Source organism: Molossus molossus, unplaced genomic scaffold (genome assembly GCF_014108415.1).
Source record: "Molossus molossus isolate mMolMol1 unplaced genomic scaffold, mMolMol1.p scaffold_m16_p_23, whole genome shotgun sequence".
Classification (NCBI taxonomy): domain Eukaryota; kingdom Metazoa; phylum Chordata; class Mammalia; order Chiroptera; family Molossidae; genus Molossus; species Molossus molossus.
In genome coordinates, this window is record NW_023425359.1 from 9,292,146 (window position 1) to 9,313,652 (window position 21,507).

Consider the following 21,507-nt stretch of genomic DNA (forward strand, 5'->3'; position numbering starts at 1 on the left):
CCACTTCAAAAGTGAGCACGCTGCGTGTCTAAAGCCACACAGCTAGTGTGTAATGGTGACAGCATTTTAGGTCCGGTCCGACTGTCCCTAATATCTGGGCTTTCTCCATAAACTCTTTCTCAGCTATCCAAGTGTCCCCTTCACCAGAATTTTATATTCTTTAGAGACAATCCCCAGGCATCATCGCAAGTTGGACAAAATGCTCTAGAAAGTTCTCCAACTCAGATCCACAAATCAGTTGTTTCTCAATAAGTTCTTTCTCCAAGTGCCTCAGTTTTTAGGAATGTGTGTTTCTGGATGAAGAAATGAGCATTAGCACAACTGGAAAGAATTGCCTCTTTTCTCTATTAATTTATCAGTATTCTGGCATTTAGGTTGTTTTCCATGAGGTATGCTCGTCTGAATCTCTCACTGGCACTGACCACTCTTAGATGAACTACAAATTCAAGTTTCTGAAATGAAAAACAGAAAGAAAATCCATTGGTTTTCTCTGGATTTCCCGATAGCCTTCTTACAAAGATGTCTCTCCAAGGGCAATACCGAAGAAAGCCAGACAGCTGGTAAGCTCCCCGCTGCCCACCGGTGCTGGCCCTCTGCCTCAAATGGCATTGCTGTCCTGTCTCTAGAAAAATCTTCCCTTCTCCTTTAAAATACAACTGCAAATGCTCTCAGTTCTTTTGTGAACTCACTCCACAACCCCCCAACTAAAGTCAATCTCCCCTTCCTTAAAACTTCCATATCGTTTTGCATCTACCACTCTTATAGTCACTCCATGTAACTCTTTCTGCATAATTCTCTCTTCTCATTCAGCCGCAAGATCCCAACCATGCAGATGAAGTCGGGGTCACCTTTGGTACCCCAGCACCTACGACAACCCTTGGCCTAGGAAACTCATCCTCCATAAATATTTGTGGCAATGGGGTTTTATAACCATGGAACCTGATCTTTGAACACCATAGCCTTCAGGAAGATGTAAGAAGATGAACAATTATTAGAGGCCTACTTCCTTGAAATTGAACGGAGTTCATTCTGAGCTCACTGAACTTGATTCATTACGATGACGTTTTCTATTGCAACGTTCCTTGGCTTGTGATTGGCTTCTCCACGTTTATTACAACCTTCTGCTTATGGAATGATAAGATGCCTCATGTAATAGTGAGAAAAATTAAACCTCAGAAAGTCAGTGGACTTAGCACAATCCAACAGCCTAGTGCAGGAGGTGAACTAGAACTCCGCCCTCCAGCCCCTTGGTAACTCTTTCCAGTGGACCAATGCGCTGTGGAAAACAATAATAGCCTTTTTTTTTTTTTTTTTTAAAGCTTGTGTATAGCTCTTTAACCTATTCAGAAGAAAATCCCTTTTTCTTTATTAGTCGCAGTGGACACTAGACCATGGGAAGAGTTGCCATCAGGTTTGGTAAGTTTGCCCAGAAAAGGCCATTCATAAAGTCCATGTTAGAAATATCAGTCCCACACTGAGGGTTGTCGTTTTCGTTTCTCAAGGACAAAGCAATAAAAAGCAGCACAGCACACGCCATCCGCCACACGGTGCCCGAAGCAGAATGAAACAGTGCACTGACCATAGTCTGTGTTTTCTGGCTCCCAGCAATTTGATGGCCAAAAATAGGGAGTCTGTGGAAGGAGAAGAGGTGGAACCCGAGTTAGACCCATCAACAATGAAAAGAGTTTGGGTTTACGAGCTGTGTTTATATTTAGCAATTGTCTGGACTGGTTCACTGAAGAATGATGGTCCTGAGAGGCGATGCCCAGTTTTCCTTCTACATTTACCTTCCTGAGCAATGGTTCAGCCCCAAACACTGCAGCACCAGCTGGTATTTAAAATGTCCCACATGTGCTGTAATATATGTCAACAGACATAAAGGTGAAAGGTCTGGTTGCATTATTCAAACACGTTGGAATCCAAAGACTGAAAGTAGAGTATGATACTGAGCAAGACTGAGTATCAAACATTTTTAAATATTACAAATTGTTTTCTATGATTAATGTATCTCAACATTGCCATCAACAGATGCACAAGTTCAACCTTGAGTCAAACTCCCTAAGGTCTGGCAATCATTCGCTTGGCTCTACTAATTACATACTGCAGCTCGTAACTCGATCCAAGCAGATGAAAACAACTTTTCTTCCTCACTTCAAAAACCATGCCTTAACGAGACACTTAATGCTCTAAATTTTTAATCTGCACACCAGAGATCATTTGTTTTTTTAACTTACAATGTCTTAGTTGATTGATGTGATTTACAGACAGAAACCCGATTCTGTGAAATTCTAGAAACTGATGAAACTACAAAGAAAATGTCTGATCCGGAAAACTCTATTGTCATCGTCAACATTTTATATTTTCTAAAAGGGCTTTTTTTTTTATCTCTGCTCGCTGGACATGCTTGGCTCCAGACCACGAGAAAATTCAGCGACCATCTGTCTACTCTCCAAAAGTCTGATGGTGACTCCGGGACCCGAAGGCACAGGGACAGCGGACATCAGCTCTGTGGACTCCATTATATTTACTAGTCAATTATAATAACTATCTGTGTGTAACAGCACATTTCTGTAATCTCTGACTACCTGTTTGATCCTTCCACCTTCTAGAAGAGGGATTCTCAAGAAGGGGAAGAATCGGGGAGAACTGTTTGTTTCTGGGGAGAGCATTCCAAGCTGTTGAGACTCCCAGGGGTTTTTGTTCCTGGAATTGCTGCAGCCTGGTAGAGAAAGCTACTAACAGTGTTTACCCAGGTGCACAAGATGGTGCAGAAAGCCAGGATAAAAGGTTGAACCATTGGACAAGGATGGATCAAGGCTTTGCACGGGCCCCTCCTCACCCAAATCCCATGTGACTCAGTGAGGGATAAATCTTGGAGGATTTGATTTCTTAGAAATACAACTGGGTAGAGATTTTAAGGAAGCCACTAGGGAACGAAAGAATTAAGATCTTGCTTTCATGTGGGCTGCTGGTTTCTAAGCTACTTCTCATAGAGTTCATTATTCCCTTTGGGTTGCTTCTTTATTTGGGAAGGGTCGGTGGAGGGGCTTGTGAGTGAGTGTGTGTGTGTGTGTGTGTGCGCGCATGTGTGTGTATGCACACATACCTATTTAACTTTTAAAATACCTATTCTAGTTAGATTGGTCAGATGTATACTTTTATTTCCTTCAAACCACAGGGTATTCTTGTTGTAGTGTTACAATTTTTCTTTATTCTTTTATAATTTAGTAAAAATTTTCTGAATGTAAAAATAAAAGAATGAAAATATTGTATTTTGTAATGTGACGTAGAAATGTCATAAAACCAACATTCTTCACAAAAACTGTAAGATTTTCCCTAAGAAAAATATTTTGATTTATAGTAAAAGGCAGTTTAATAAATAGCAAATCCTTGTAGTTTATTGGAATTGAAAAAAAATATACTTAAAAGGGAGGAGGGGGCCGCATCTGTAATATTTTTAACAATGAAGATAAATTTAAAAAAAATATATATACTTCACAGTCCACATAGACTTGAAGACATTTTAATGTGTGAGTGTTGGCTTCCTTAGCTATGATAAAACTGTCCAGCCATTTCTTAATGATCTTTGGCACATTTTTAATGTAATGAAAGTCATACAAGGGACCTGACAAATCATGTCAGATCTCAATTCCAATTAGCTAAGAGGCTAATTAGACAATTGCAAGTTTATATTAATACAAAAATCACGTGATTGAAAATGTACTAAAAATTGAGACAAATTTACATATCATCGCATGCTAATGAAATTAAATGAAGAGTTCTCTTTGCCTCAAACTCATGCCCGGAAGCCTTTCTGGATTCCTAGTGGTGGTTAGAATCTCAATCATTCACTGGAAGAATTGTAAGCATGATGTTACAAGTTTTCCATTTTAATTCATGACTTAAGAAATCCTTCCAAGGAGTTGAATTTCAGTTCAATGTAATAAAGCACTTTCTGCTTCTTGGAACCAACCCCCCAAATGGAAATGAACACCTTGAACAATAATGAGTGTTCTATTGTTAGAGCTGTTGAACCACAGACTGATTAATGTGCCGGTAGATATTGTTGCAGGAATTCTGCTTTTCCTGACTTCTCTGTCTTTTTTGTCTTTTAAATGTTGGTTTTCAATTCCTATGATTATTAGATCTACAAATGTGTCATATTTAGATCCTATTTCAAATGTGGATGGGTCATTAAAATAGTTACCATTTAATAGTTACCATTAATTAGTATAACTTAAAAGATTGTCTAGCTATCTCTGTCTAGGCGCACTGACCTTGACATTCTGCCTGTACCTAGTAATAATGTAATTCAGTTATTATTTGTATGCATTCCCTCCCCTTGTTCTGGGGCTCTTTAAACAGCCTCTCCATTTCTCCAGAAAGAATGGTTCTCTATTCCCGGCTTTGCTCATTTTTGACCAATGAGCAAGACGAAGGCACTTAACCCTTGTGTGCCTTCTCATTTCAGTCTGCGAAATTAGTAAAGTATGCTCAAGGTTACAGAGTTAAAGTGGGAAAATTAAACTAACTGAAGCTATCATCATTCATTTTGGGCCATGTCTGAACTAGTTTGTTTAAGAAAAAATTTTGAGCCCTGGCCAGTTTGGCTCAGCGGTTAGAGCGTCGGCCTGCGGTCCGGAGAGACCCGGGTTCGGTTCCCGCTAAGGGCACGTACTTCGGTTGCAGTTTGTCCCCAGCCCTGGTTGGTCGTGCGGGTGGCAGCCACTCGATGTGTCCCTTCACGTCGATGTTTCTCTCTCTCTCTCCTTCCTCTCTCTCCCTCCCACTCTATCTATACAAAAAATGGAAAAATATCCTCGGGAGAGAATAAAAAAAAAAAGAAAAAATTTTGAATTAGGTAATTCTCAAGAAATAGATTATATTCACTGCTTCCCTTATAGATACGTTCCGCTATATATGCATTATTTTACTTGTAATATTGTGAATATAGATAAAAGTTTATATTTTTATTGAAAAACAAAACCCAAACCCTTTCATTCAGAATTGTGATAATTTTATTAAGAAGTTTACGTATAGTCTCTATATAAAAATTTCATAAGAAAATAATATATGGAAAATGTCATCATACAATAGAAAAATAAGTCCTTTAAAAATCAAAAAGTGGCCCTGGCCGGTTTGGCTCAGCGGTTGGAGCGTCGGCCTGCGGTACAGAGAGACCCGGGTTCGGTTCCCGCTAAGGGCACGTACCTCGGTTGCAGTTTGTCCCCGGCCCTGGTTGGTCGTGCGGGTGGCAGCCACTCGATGTGTCCCTTCACATCGATGTTTCTCTCTCTCTCTCTTCCTCTCTTTCCCTCCTGCTCTATCTGAACAAAAAATGGAAAAATATCCTCGGGTGAGGATAAAAAAAAAAAAAAAAAAAAAAAATCAAAAAGTGTTAGAAGCACACAAGTAATTTGCTAATCACCAATAATTCTTATTTATTAAAATGTTGACCTTAGAAACCTAAGTTACTCTAACTTAATAAGCTGTTTAAAAATACCATTAAGTTTAACTGTATAAAGGAACAAGTCACATTATTTTAAAACCTCTTAAAATTAAGTAATTTAAATTGCTTGAATGCTTAGGTCAGTATCATAATTTTAGAATACTGCTTTATCTCCTAATTTCTCTGTTTGAAAGGTCCTATGATTATTTGCCTTGGGTAAAAAGAGTCAAAGGAAGTGGCATGAGAGTGTTCTAATGAGGACAATGATCTGGGAGAACGATTTTAAAAACATTTTCCCTCTTTGTTCTCAGTTTTTCCAAGCAAGTTTGTAGGCACCCAAATTATTCTTTATTTGCTGATTTAGGTATAGAACATCTAATAACATTCAGAACAAGTGAGAAGAACACTCCAATGTCTGAAAGTTGGACAATGGGGAGAATCCTCTAAACATGCCTACAGGAATGAAGCTACAGTTTGAACTCTGGTGTTCTGTGTGTTCTAATTTTATAGGTTAGAATCATCTAGTCAGTCATTGATGAATCGCAATGTGTAGTGAACATAGAATACATCTGAGATAAATCACTGTGAACTCAAGTGTCGGTTGCATGCTCAATGACAAGTTAAAGTCCACAATCATTTCCTGATACAACAGTACCCTGTCTCATTAGCAAGATGACCTTGAATGACTCTTGCCCATTTGCAAATTATCTGTGGTGTCCTCCTACCTCAGATGCGTAGGCGCATCAAGCAGCATGTGTATCAATCTTTACAGACTTGTAGAAGGGCCTCAGATACAAGCTTCCAGCATTCTATGAAAGTTCGCTTGGACTGAAGATGATTCTGGATCACAGACGGGGTCCCGAGTATCATACATTTAGTAGCTAAAGTGTAACTTACAGATCAAGAACTCTTCGTCTTCCTGAATCCCATTAAGTGACTCTCTGATTTTCTCTCAAGCCTTTTATATAAAATATACCTTTAATCATAATAGATTTCAGCTTTCACAAATCAACTCAACTAAGCACATGCTGTCTTTCTGTATCTCATGTTCTTAGGTCTTAAATGTAACAATTAGTTTCTAACTAGCCTAAGTTAAATAAATAACAATTTTCAAATGTTCCATAAAAACAATTAACAAACAAAATACAGATGTCTGTTGTACTGTTAAAGAATATTTTCATTAAACTTACTTGAAACCGGTAGAAGGTACCATCATCCTTGAGTGTGAGGACGTGATCCGAGATGGGGAAGAAGTAGCCGTGGGCAGCCATCAATGTCCCCAAGTGGAGCGCCTCCACTGTTTGGCGAGAACAAACAAGACATACATGAAAACCTGTTTTGAATGATCGATTTGCAGAAGTGTAGGGTTTTTCATGTTCCCCCACGTGTTGTACTTTTTCTTCTTCGTTCAGCTCTTTTACGCTGGGGACCACACTAGCTCCGGTGCCTGGTAGTGATTAACCTCACCCCATGATGACAAAAACATAAGGTTAGGGAACACCGACACTGGAAGATTATACTGAAATCACAAAATCTGACTCCTTCATTTTAGAGTTGGGACATGTTTTGCTATATGTTCATGGTCATCCACATATCTATAAATGATTCTATTTGGCTTTTATAAGCACTTTCAATGTGTTCCCACTTGCATCACCATGGGCTTGTACCATAAATATCAAATACTATCAGTGATTTTTCTAATGGCTCGTTATGATGTGGTACCAGCGGGGTGTTAAGGCATCTAGAACCATTTATGCTACACTAAGCGAGCCTACAGTCCTGTGATCGTCTAAACTGTTCTAGCTGTTACTATATCCAGTATTTTACTGATACAGTATTCTAGATATGGACAAGGAAGAGGCCTATTTGACAATAAAAACATTATATTTTCCCAATAGGCTGGGGAATAGTTAGAACATAATACTGTGATCGTCATACTCCGTCCACAGCAGCCAACAATTTCTTCCAACAAAGGATTAATAAAATTTGACCAACAGAATTGTCACTGCATTTGTGCAGGGACAACATAAGTTTGCTAATTTGAAGTCTAGAAAACATGAAGCTGTGCAAAATAATTTTTTCATTCTAACGTATATGTATATAGAAAATACAAAAAAGTTAGGTTTCTTTATGTTTATGTACCTTGAGACACAATTTATTTATAGATTTATTTCTGTTTCTTAGACAAGTAGCCAAGATGGTGAGCGCTAGGTTCTCACAGAAGTTCCGGAACATCTCCAGCCATCGGTGATGGGTGCTCAGGCCACCAGCCAGCACTGTGTCACCAAGCGTAAGAACCTTCCCCCGCCCACCTATATTAGCTAATAATAAAATAACTTGTACATTTTATCTGTTGTATGGAAAACAATATGGTGTTTCCTCAAAAAATTAAAAATTGAACTGCCATTTGACCCAGTGATCCCACCTCTAGGAATATACCCTAAGAAGCCTGAAACACCAATCAGGAAGAATATATGCACCCCTATGTTCATAGCAGCACTATTTACCATTGCTAAGATCTGGAAACAGCCCAAGTGTCCATCAATAGATGAGTGGATAAAAAAGCTGTGGTACATGTACACAATGGAGTACTATGCAGCTGTAAGGAAGAAAGCTCTCTTATCCTTTGAGACGACATGGAGGGGCCTGGAGAGTATTATCCTAAGTGAAATGAGTCAATCAGGGAAAGACAAATATTGCACGATCTCACTATTTGGGGAAAATAATGAACAAAATAAACTGATGAACAAATTAGACCCAGAGACATAGAAGTAGGGTTCAAACTGAGAAACCTCAGAAGAGGAGGTTAGAGGGGAGGGAGGAGATAAATCAAAGAAATATGCACATAAGCGTAACCATGGACACAGACAACAATGCTGGGGGGAGGGCAGGATCAGTAGGAGGGTGTCAATGGGGGGAAAAGAAGAAACATCTGTAACAAAAATAATTAATAAAAAAAACTGTATCTGTTGTGGGCTACCATGTTGTCCCTTTTCATCGTCATCTCATATCTTGCACACATCTTCATTGGTAACTTCTACCTCCAGTCTTTCACTGCATTGTTCTTGTCAATAATACACAACAACTGTCAATCATCCTCATAGTCACATCCCTGGAAGACTGTGATTAAGTGGTCCAGTCCTCTTCTCCACACGCTCAGTCAAGCTCCTCCCTGCACAGAATGGTCTTTACCTACAGAGAAACCTTTTTCATCAAATATCTATATTTCATTGTTTCTGTATCCTTTGAATTAAAAGTTAAGGACTTCTCAGAGCCTGTGTTGTGTCCAACTATATACTAAAGTATTTTGTTGTAGGAAGGGGTAAAAAACCGCTTCTGAGCTAGCCACTAGCTTTAGTGCCCTAAGTTTTCTGGGTCTCTCCCATCTATCAGTAAAGGTTACCAGGGCCGCCTTGCAGGGCTGGTGTGAGAATCCAACAAGCATCACGTAAAGGAGCTGGAATGGTGCTTCGGGCGTAGTCAATACTCAATGGACAGTAGCTACTATGCAGCATTATTTACATACTGAATAATTTTTACTTTTCTCCAAAGTACTTTCAGGAAATCCACTTCCATAAACTTGCCTTCCGTTGGGCTGGGAGGGAAGCTGGCAGCATCTCTTTTTAGTGTGGGTTATCTATAAAACTGAGCCCAGCAGACCTTTGAGGGTTGCTGACCAGCATCAGTGGGCAGGTAGCCTTGGCCTTGGTCTGCGTCTCGGATGCCCCTACCAGGTAGCACTGGGCAGAAAAACGTATCACACCCCTGTCCACCCTAGGATTTCAGAAGCAGGTGGCCCGCCTCTCTCTTTATTGTTTATTGCCAGCAGTCTGTGGCCTAGGGACATGTTATCAGTGTTTTTTCAGAAAGAGAAACCAGTGATGGCACATGAGGAAGTTTTCAGAGTACAGATACAAGAAAGAGAGACTGAGATGCTCAGAAAGATAAACAGCAAAGCGCTTCTGAACTCTAAACATAGGAAGGAGTCTGACTAAAAACATATCGACAGAAAAAACAGTTGAATGGCAAGGTGTTGATGAGGATTAGACAAAAGTAGTGAAAGTCACTGTAGGGAAGTAAATGCATCAGAAGCAAATGAACACAAGCATGTTCTTACCTCGGGCATCTACCAGCTGCTACCTCTATGATGCCTTCTTAGAGGGCTAGGTACATGTCTGCAGGTTTTATTCAGGTAGCACTAGCATCACGAGACCTGCATGAATGCTTGTTGATAAGAATAACAGTGAACCATCTAGTAACTTCTACCTCTTTTTTTTTGCTTGAATAGACAATACTCTATTTTTGTTTGATTTGATGATCTAATTCTCATTTCACTGCTCAGCCAAGAGATATTCATGCTCTATTGTTTCATTAATAGGAAAACTTGGTTTGATAAATTTTCAAAATGGCTAGAATTCAGTAGATTTATATATATATATATATATATATATATATATATATATATATATATATATATTTTGGTATCAGTAAGAACAAAATTTAGTTTCTACATGGCTCACACATACTTCAAATCATTTAATATGTAAGAGAACTGAATTTCTAACAAAGATTATAAAATGATTTTGAGGTCCTTGATCAAATGGTGACCCAGAGAAACTGAGATAACAGGAGTTACATGCTCTGTTATGGGGCCTCCAGAGACATAAATTCTTAGAGGAAATCGAGGAGTTGTGGTAAATTTTCTGCTTCATTTAAGATTGCAAGCTTAGTATAGCAATAGCAAAAGTAGTTACTGAATCCGTATTTGCTGAATAGGTGAAGAAGGAAATTTATGAAAAAATAATACAGAAAGAATAGCAAAAACAGCACTGAATGAAAAATCCTAAATTTTACATTGCGATGATGAGGCGCTTGCTTAGTTCTTCCAAGATGATGCAAATGTTTGAAATCTGTTTTCAGAATATTTTTAGCAGCTCGTGAGGTGGGGGCATTGTAGGTAATTTATTATGGAAAAGATAATAATGATCTAAATGGCATAGGTGCCGCCACTAAGGGACCTTGCAGTGGGCTTGGGCAGTGTCCCCAAGGTTGAATTATTTGCGGTTAGTGACAAACACAAAGCTACACTTCCCCGTGGTCCTGCTGCTCCTGGATCTCAGCACAGTTTTAATCAAATAAGAATCTGGAGGACCACTGGGAGTCTTGCAACGAAGTGTTGAAAGTTTAATGAGTAATCCACCGAGATCACTCTCCCAATGATGGCACACCAGATGGCTCCGCAACGTTATGCTTCTTGGCAAAATAATCACTAATTAATCTTCTTGTACATGTGTCATTCACATCGCCCACACAGCGAAATAAACTTCAACAACAAACCAACCATAAGATTTCAGTTCATTTTTCATTTGGATAATCAAGCCACGAAGCAGCTGAGAAAGAAAAATCCATTTTCAAACAATTGGTGCTATGTGATCAGCCTAGTGCAGTCTTGTTAAGTCTGATGTATTCATCACGTTGTTTCACCCCCTAAAGCAAGAGAATCATCAAACCCTTTAAAAGCAAAAGAAAAATTTACATAGCATAACGGGTCTTTGGACCGCAATGACTTCAGAAAGTTAGCAGGATTAAAATCATGTTATGAAAGAGGTCTGTGGGATCCCGTTCTATATTCCTATGCACAGAAATCGACACATTCAGGTCCATATTTACAACCTATTTTCAAGCCTCAGTAATACGTTTCGTGTTCAGATGTGTCACTCCTACCAACTTCATCCCTTTCTAAATACAGGGCATACATTTGAAATGCTGGAAAAATGCTTCTGAGTCAAGAAAATAATGATGAAAAGATCGCACTAAATCCTATGTTTTTATTCCTGGAATGACTTGTTTAGTTTCATTTTATGTGTTTGTATTAACAAATGTTTTTAGTATCAGCATGCAGTGCATCGATGTAGCAAATCTGACTAGTGTATGGGGAGAAGTATTTCAGATGGAAATCTATTCAAAATGCGGGAAATGACAGGTGGTGGTAAGGTACCAAGGAAAGAGAGAAGCTAAAAAGGAGGCAGAGGTAAGTCACAAAGTAGCGACACCGGCCTCCGTCGCCATGGTGCTGAGTCATGAGGGAAAGACTTGTTATTCTGTTTGAGAAGACAGGGGACGTGGTCATTTTAGAGAAAAATTATACTTGTTTGTAGAGTTGGCATTAGAAGAGGTAAGTCGTGTGGAAAAATCACACAGGCAGGACATTTTATTCTCCAACGAGGCCAAATAAAAGTGAAATATTACATATTTAGGAAATTCTGGGGTAAGCCTATTTTCTCAGTAATAGGAGTTAGTGAAAGAAGGATTTGGGTGTTTGTCTTTTTATTTTTAACATCATTTCCAAATAGATAAATCAAGCACTGTTTGCTCTTCAGCTATCACACATCAGGATACAGAGGCGAACAATATAGTGATATAAAATCTATCATGCAAAATAGAGTTTATTAGGAAGAACTAAAAACAGAAGCATAATTTAAACCAACTTTGAGTCTGGCTGGTGTGGCTCAGTGGTTGAGCATCAAACCATGCACCAAGAGGTCGCTGGTTCGATTCCCGGTCAGGACACATGCCCAGGTTGTGGGTCCGATCCCCAGTGGGACGCATGCAGGAGGAGGCCAGTCGATGTTCTCTCTCATCGATGTTTTTATCTTTCTCTCCCTCTCTAAAATCAATAAATAAAAATAAAAATAAAAGTTTTTTAAAAAAGTAAATCAACTCTGAAGGATATAGTAGGTGATTAATACAAGTCAATAATATTTCTGAACAAAGGCGCAGAGCACAGAGGTCAGGTAGCCCGGCTGTGCAAGCCCAATGCTGGGGTTCGAATCCTGCCTCCCTCATCTGCTAGCTGTGTGACCTGGACAGGAGACGTACATTCCCTGGGCCTGTGTCCTCATCTGTAAAAATGTTGACAGTAAAATACTGATGTCAAGGGTTTGCTGTGAGGATCAGTTGAGATATTATGTGCAGTGCACTTTAAATGAGGCCTGCCACCTAAAAACTGCTCCCAAAATGAGTTCTCATCAGGTAGCGAATTCTTTGAAAGGACACAGTGGCACATGTCTGGTACAAAGGCAAAGGGTAAACTAGGCGCCGGTGTTGATCCAGACTTCCAGGTCACACAAGACACTTCCGACTCGACACCCTTTGAAGTCCTCTAGGTGGTCAAACTGGGGTGTTGTGTGTGCAGATGCTGAATCTGCTCTGGAATACACCTACATTTCCCCCTAGATGGCCAAGAATACCCCGACCCCAAAGCTTTGATATCATAGTTGCAGAAAAAGGTTTCCAAAGGTGATCTATCCTGTATGCCCCATTCATGATCCAACACAGGGCAGAGCTGGAGAGCAATGAGGAACCCTGGCCCAGGAGAGGGCTCAGGAAGGACGAGACAGGACACTCTGTGCCTGACCGTGCTGAGAAATCCCAGTGAGTGACAGCAGTCAGAATGGAGATGCATTCTTAGGGAAGCATAATACTTGCCCAGGACTCAAGAGTCAACCCATTAAATCAATCAAACAAACCAAAGCCAACTGTGACCGAGCTTAACATGACTGTAAGTTAATGGCCCTCAATGCACACAGAATGGAACAGTCCAGTTGTCTAATGTTAGCCGGTGTGACACCTTCAGTAATTATTGAAACATGAAGAATACTGCAGAGATTAAAAAGTAAGAGAGACCAATACTGGTGAGGAGAACTGGTTAAAGATCCGCTTTATATAATAATCATGTACTATGAGGAGGTTCACTTTACAGATACAATATATTACTCGGTATGACTGGTAGTTCCATCATTTTACAAAATGAGCTTCACTTTAACAAGATTTATAGGTAACACAGAAGCATAGAATAGTATTCATATGAGAGGAAAATCACATTGAGTTTGTCCAAGGGCAGTGTAAGGAAACTAGAACAATCCCAGAAGCCAAGGTGATAATAAATTATGCTGGAAAGCAGCCTTCCCTCCAAAAGCCAGCACAGAAAAATGTCCACCAGTTAGTTTCACTAAATGAGTTGGAAGGAAGGTGGGGCACTGGGTTAACTTTAATGGACAGGGGTTTCCATAGCATGTGTTGCTTCAAATCAGAGACAGCACATGCCACTGAACAGGTACATGCGTACATCATAGGAAAACAAACTCAACTGTAAGTCTTGGGATTTGAAGTCTAATCCTAGTTTAGTTCTGCAACTGAAAATCTTGAGTGAATCACTGCCCTTCTCTAGACCTTGGGTAGGACTCCATTAATGCAGGGGCGAATCACCCAAGTCTTTCCAACTCTAAGGATGTGGCCGGGTGTACAGTCAACCTCAAAAGGGAAGGTGTGACAGAGACCCTGTCACCCTTATTTTGCTTCTGTGTGTCAAAGAGAAATTGATTTTTGTTTTTTCCCCAGATATTCTTGCCCCGTTCATGCCCTAATACTCCAACAACAAAGGAAAAATGTACAATATGAAATACAATAGTTAGTTTAAATTTTAGTTGCCTAAAAACTCAATCTTCACAACGATCTAGGGTTGCTATGGTAAAGAGTTGTGTATGTCTAGAGTAAATGTAATACTTATTTCAAATAAATAGGAACTGAATTGATTACCAATATCAGAAATGAGAGAGGGGTCATTATTACTGATCCACGGACATTAAAAAATAATAAAGGGATACTATAAACAATGCTATGCCCACAAATTTGACAACTTTGGTAAAATAAATCGACTACTTGATAGGCACAATACCAAAACTACACAAGAAGAAATGGGTAAGCCGAATAGCCCTATCTTTAATAAAAGGATTGAACCAATCATTAATAATTTCCCCAAAGGGAAAACAGTGAATCCAGATAGCTTAGCAGGTGAATTACACCAAATATTTAAGAAAGAAATTATAGCATTTCTGGACAATCTCTTCCACAAAAGCAGAAGCAGAGGAAACACCTCCTAACTCAGTCGACAAGGCCAGCATTACCTTAGTACTATACCCAGATAAAAACATTACAAGGAAGGAAGATGACAGACCATTTTCTCTTATTAACAGAAATGAACATCTTCAACAAAATATCAAATTCAATTCAAAAATTAATAAAATATATTATATACTACAATCGAGTGGACTTGCATATTCAAGATATGCAAGCCTGATTCACCATTTGAAAATTAATTAATCTACTATGTTAATAGGATAAAAATGAAAAATCATATAATCACATAAATTGGTGTCCAAAACAGGGAAACACAGGAAAGCCCCAATATGATTTATGGTTAACAATATATATATTCTTAGCCAACTGAAAAAGAGAAGAAACTTAATAATGATGAAAAATATCTCTAGAAAGCTTGAGTTAACATCATTGTTAATGGTAGAAACTGGATGCTTTCTTTCTAAGATTAGGAAGAAGGCAAGGCTGTCCTTTCTCACACTCCAATTCAACATTGTACTAAAAGTCCTAGCTACTGCAATAAAACAAGAAAAACAATAAATCTACAGACTGCAAAGGAAGATGATATAATTGTTTATGTAGGACATCCCCAAAAATCTATAAAAACACTCTTAAAATTAAAAAGCCATTATAGCAAGGTGACAGGATTCAAGGTAAATTTACAAAAATTAATTGCTTTTCTTAATACCAAAAATAAATTACTGAAATTTTAGTTTAAAAATACCATTTACAATAGCACCAAAAAATGAAATACTTGGTGATAAACCTTATAAAGTGTATACAGGATATGTATAGAAAAAAAAAGTATATAATGTTGATTTAAAAAATCAAAGATTTAAAACTGGAGTTATAGCTTATGTTCATAGATTGGAATGCTTAATAATTTTAAGGTGCCGTTTTATTCCAACTTGATCTATAATTTCATTGCAATACCAAACTCCCAGCAAGCAAGTTTATAATTACTGACAGAATGACTCTAAAGATCATATGCTAAGGCAAAAAACAAAACAAAACAGAATAACCAACATTATAGTGAAGGATAAATACAAAGTTGGAGAAGTCACTATATGATTTCAAGACTTTGATGCTATAGTAACCAAGACAGTGTGGTATCAGTGAAACACCAGACAAAAAGATGCATGAAATGGACTGAAGAGCCCAGAAATAGAACCACACAGATGTAGTCAATTGATCCTACTCAAAGGAGCAACAGCTACTCAATAGAAAAACGCATTGTTTACAAAACCAAATGTTATGTAAAAAAGTGAACCTAGATACAGACCTTATACCTTTCACAGAAATTTACTCAAAAGGATCACAGATCTAAATGTAAAATGCCAAACTAAAAACCTACTAGAAGAAAACAGAATATCTACATACTCTTATAGTCTACATGTTTTTAGATACAACATTAAAGCACAATGCATGAAAGTCTTGATTAGTTGGATTTTATTCAAATTAGAAACTCCAGCTCTGTGAAAAACAGCAGAATAAGACAGACCACAGACTCCAAGAAAATATTTGCAAAACACAAACATATCCAAACTATACAAAGAATTCTTAAAACTTAAGTTTCAAAAATAACCTAACTGTGAAAAGATCTAAACAGATACACTAAAGAAGACATGCAGATAACATATAAACATGAAAAGATGCTCAAAGCCATTAGTAATCAGGGAATAACCTGTTAGAATGACTAAAATTCACAAAAACTGACAATACCTATTGATGGTGAGGTTACAGAGTATCAGGGACTCTCCTATACTGCTGGTGGGACTAGCAAGTGGTATAGCCTCCTTCAAGATGACGTGGAGGGACCTGCAGAGCATTATGCTGAGTGAAATAAGCCAATCAGAGAAAGACAAGTATCACATGATCTAACTTATTTGTGGAATATAACAAACAAAATAAGCTGTTGAACAAAATAGACCCAGAGACACAGAAGTAGGGTTCAGACTGGTAAACCTCGGTGTGGGGGAGGGGGCAAATAAACCAAAGAACTTATATGCATATAAGCTTAACCAATGGACACAGACAACAATGCTGTGAGGGGGGAGGAGGGATCAGGAGGAGGGTGTCAATGGAGGGAAAAGGAGAAACAACTGTAACAAAAATAAATTAATGAAAAAAAAAGAAAAATAGTATAGCCATTTTGGAAGACATTTTGATAATTTTTTGTACAGGTGAAAACAATCAACATCTGATCCATCAATCACACTCCTAGATATTTACCCAACTGACTGGAAAACATTTCTACACAAAAACTAGCACATGGAAGTTTATAGTAGTTTTACTCATCACCCAAAACTGGAAGTGACCAAGACTTTCTTCAATAAGTGGAATGGATAAACAAAATAGGACATCTTCACAATGGCATACAATTTATCAACACAAAATTATGAGATATCAAATCACCCCCCCCAAAAAAATAGATGAATCTTGAATGCATTTGCTAGCCAAAAGAAAACAGTCTCAGAGAGTTCTATACTATATCATTCCATTTATATAAAATTCTGGAAAAAAACAAAACTATAGAAATGGTAAATAGGTCAGTGTTGCCAAGAATTTACCGGAATATTTTAGGGTAATGAAACTATTTTGTATGATATTGTAATGGTGGCTACATGGCACTATGCATATGTCAAAACCTATAGAACATGACAACGCCAAAAAATAAACCTTAATGTATGCAACTTAAAAAATCATGTAAGAGACTAGGGTCTGAGGAGTGAGAGGCTACAGTAACCAAAAGAAAAAAGCTAGAATAATCCATGTGATAATGAACTAGAGTTGGAAATATCAGTATTTACTGTCTTTGCTTAATCATAGATACAGATGCTTACATGTAGAAATTTTTATAGACACATGGGTTTGCACACACATATATTTCCTTACTTTGTCAGTGGACAGGGCTTTAAAAAAAAAACTACACCCAGTAACAATGAGCACATCTAGATCTTGGTTTCTTTCTTTCTTTCTTTTTTTTTTATCCTCACCCGCACGACCAACCAGGGCCGGGGACAAACTGCAACCGAGGTACATGCCCTTAGCGGGAACCGAACCCCGGTCTCTCTGGACCGCAGGCCGACGCTCTAACAGCTGAGCCAAACTGGCCAGGGCAAGATCTTGGTTTCTAATTCATTCTCCAATCAAAGGAACTACGGCTCCTGGAGAAATGGAGGCTCCTGAACCTCAGGCTGGGGCAGGAAATACAGTTGAGCCTAGAGCATCTTGTAGTACCGGGATGTAAAAAGAGGCTTGGAAATGAAACTAAAACTAAAAACCAAAGCAAAAAAAACAATGAATAAAAAGACCACCCCCACAACAAAGCTGGGGACAGGGCAGGGAGGGAGGGGGAGGAGGGAATAAGTGGGGGGAAAGGAGAAACATCTGTAACAAAAATTAATTAATTAAAAATAATAAAAAAAATAAATAAATAAAAAGACCACCCCCAAACTGCCAATGAGTTCCACAATGCTTAAAGGGGAACACAGGCGTGAACTGAAGGAGTTCCCTAAGGTCACAGATGCAATAATTTTTACAATAATGGTATTTAACTTAAGTATCTTTGTAATATATCCCGAAATGGAAAAAAATATATTTATAGGTTTATGCTGATATAAATGAATGAATGAATGAATAATTGACTAACTGACTAGCTAACTAGACAGACCTCTCGTGCCAAAATATTGCAAGTAATTTATGCATATACTTCACCCTTGAATGAGGTGGAGCATTAACTCCCTGCTCCCTAAGTTCGTCTATGTTTAAACTTCTTTCCAAAGAGTACTAGTATAAACAAATGAGAAAAAAATAACTTTACAATGAGCTCTCCATCAGCAGGGACAAATATATACTGTGTACCCTTACATACACATTGCTAACTTGAAGTATGGTGTACTTAAAAAGGCAAAACAATAGAAGTGGTAAACAGATGGATGGTTGCTTGATGTGATGAAAATGACATTTTATCTTTGTGGCCTTCCTCCCGAAACCCATAACCCCAGTCTGATCATGAGAAAAATATCAAATTCCAATTCAGGGACATTTTACAAAATATCTTACCACTACGGCTCAAAACTGTCAAGGTCATCCAATCAAGGACACTGAGAAACAGTCTGGAGGAAATTACTGACACATGACAGCTCAAGGTAATATGGTATCTTGGATGGGACTCCAGGGCAGAAAAAGAACATTAAGTAAAAAAAGAAAAAAGAAAACCTGAATAAAGTATGGGCTTCAGTTATTACTGTATCCATACTGGTTCACTAGTTGTGACAACTGTATCATACTAATGCAGAACATGAATAACAAAGGAAGCTGGGGTGGAGACAGTGGAGACAGCAGTCCTGTGAACCTCCACCAGTAACATGGTGGGGCTGACACTGTTTCCAAGCCCACAGAGTAAAGTCAATAGAACAGGTCAGATAAAAGATGCTTCGATCACCTCCCCAAAGGGCTTCAGCCTAGCTGCCTTCTAAGCAATTCTCCACAACATTGTTGTTTGATCTTTTAAAGAACAAAGTCTAACCCTGTGCTTGTTGTAAGGATCAAAGCTAATGCAGCTAAAGTACCTAACACAGTATCGGGGACACAGTAGGAACTTTCCAGATTAAATCTGACTCAAAGGTCCCACCTTCTCTCCATTGCCCCACTCACTCCTGAGTGACGCCCCACAGGACAGCTTCCATTACTTACTCTTCTACAAATAGGCTGTACCTCAGAGGTCATCGAGGCCCAAGCCCTGCCTTTGCATTTACTCATTCACTCTTCTAGTCGAACGGGGTCACTTAGAGCAGGCTGGTACTCTCCTCTGTACCTTTAATTCAGCATTTATTTATCTCCAGAAAAGCACCCTTTGTAACTGTGTTCTGGTATCTGTCTTTCCTATTACTTCAAAAAGATTCTGAAAGATAGCAGCTCATCTTAAGTTCTTTTTATTTCCCTGGCCATACATTTTATACTTAGTATATGTGGAATATAGAATTTGTATTAAAATACAGTCAGGGAAAGTGAATTTAACTTTAAAAAAGAAAATACTTATTATTATTATTTTTTTATCCTCACCCGAGGACATTTTTCCATTTTTTTTTTGTACAGATAGAGTGAGAGGGAGAGAGAAGAAGAGAGAGAGAGAGAAACATCGACGTGAAAGGGACACATCGAGTGGCTGCCACCCGCACGACCAACCAGAGCCGGGGACAAACTGCAACCGAGGTACATGCCCTTAGCGGGAACCGAACCCGGGTCTCTCCGGACCGCAGGCCGACGCTCTAACCACTGAGCAAAACCGGCCAGGGCAAAAATACTTATTTTTGAGTGTTTCTTTGATACTTATAATAAATACCCATTTTGCTTTGATACCAGATATGATTAAAGCTGCATTTGGGGGGCTGATTTATTACTTTTGACAGACTGAATTGAAAGAGTCAATGTGTTGATTTAAGCTGTACATCCAATAGATGCTCTAAGAATAAAGAAGAGGAAAATGTGTAATTTGCATGTAAAGATTTCAAACTTGTTATTTTGTATCTAAAAAAGCACACTGTTTACCTGAAGAATCCTTGAGAATTTATTAAATTTCTGAAACTATAGAGAATAAAAAATGTCAACTCTCATCATCTCTTTTTAATCAACACCTGGTATGAGCACAAAATTTATTTCAAACTCCAAGTCCACTTTTTAAAAATGCTTTGATACGTTCGGAATAGAAAATGACTAACACATCCATTTATTTTTCTTCCAGAAATCTTGGAACCTAACTTTTAAAAAATCAAGTAGAAAGCTCAGCAAACTAATGGTACTTGGGATGAGACTCAGGAACTGAGAGCTTATCCTTCCACAGATGAAAGCAATGAACCTCACACAGCCCCTCACCTGGCCTAGGTGATGCATTGCCTAACAGCAAGCTGCAACCTTCCCATCGGTTTTAGGGGAAAACTAACTGAATCAAATTGTGAATGGACCCAACTACGCTAAAAAAAACAAAAACAAAAAACGAGTCTTTCATTCACATGGAAAAAAATGTTATTCATTCATTTTAGTTTAATTACAAAGATGTCTGACTGAAACAGTCTATGACATGCAGTTATGGAAAAAGCTCTGTTGAATGATAGCATCCAGTTTATTACACTAATACTTTAGCATGTTCAGAATTTGAATTTGAGTGTTAGCAGAAATTTTGAGATTGGGATAAAAAAGACAGAGTTATGAATAATCGCGGACTGACTCCATAAATTTTTATTCAAAGAATTACTAAGATAATAGATTTTTAAAATTATTTAGCTTTTAATTGATTAAAATGGTGGTAGTAACAAGAATGATCTGTAAAGTAGTGCATGTAAATGTAGCCAATTTGAACAAAAAGAGAGCAGAGTTCCTAGAAAAACACTGTTAGTGAAGAATTTGAAAAGCCACTGTTTCTTTTAGTTCACAATTGTGCAACGGGAGGGAAACACTGTAGCCGAGAAATGGAAGTTCCACAGCAATGTTCTGCTTCTCTTTTTCATCTGCCAACCCCCCGCCCCCTTCCTTTAGATACAACAGTGATATCAGTAGGTGGCTGCCAGGTTGTATGTACCATATGGATGAATAACATCATCATTTTATATCTGCACTATAGCAATAACCCATGATATTGGGAGTTCTTTTTATCTTTGAGTGGGGTCTTTAGAAACTTAATATTATTATGCCAATGTGTATTTTCAGTTACTTCATTACAAACTGTTGAGGTGCCAAAACATTTCTTACGGTTACGTTCTCAAGTACTACCCTATTACAATTTGTCCCCTTCCTTTGGAGGTCAACCTTCTGAAAGAGTGTTACTCCTGTGTGTACCCCACTTCTTATTCCCCCGTCCTTAGCTCTGTATCCTGCACCAATAACTCAACTGAATATGTTCTCTCAAAAGGGTCATCAAGAGCTTCATACAAAAGTCCTACACCCCCCAACCCACTCCCTCAGTTCTCTCCCCTTAACAAGCTACTGAACCCTGTTTCGCTTCCATCACACTGACTACCTTGCTGTCTTCCCCTCTGGCGCCCAATCTCTCCTTTCCTGCCTTTCTCCTCCCAATCTACTGTGAGAAAGTCTCTTGAAATCTATCTTTGCTATGACTCCCG

General features: G+C 38.5%; 1 protein-coding gene across 2 annotated transcripts in view; it reads right to left on the reverse strand.

The window, feature by feature from the left end:
• RGS7 (regulator of G protein signaling 7) overlaps window positions 1-21,507 on the reverse strand; it is a 364,521-nt gene that overhangs the window by 81,418 nt on the left and 261,596 nt on the right. For both annotated transcript variants that reach the window (XM_036277369.1, XM_036277368.1), the window contains exons 5-6: window positions 6,640-6,746; window positions 1,580-1,631 (exon numbers count right to left, since the gene is read on the reverse strand). In XM_036277369.1, the coding sequence (XP_036133262.1) occupies window positions 1,580-1,631; window positions 6,640-6,746 (159 nt within the window). The remainder of the gene's footprint in view (window positions 1-1,579; window positions 1,632-6,639; window positions 6,747-21,507) is intronic.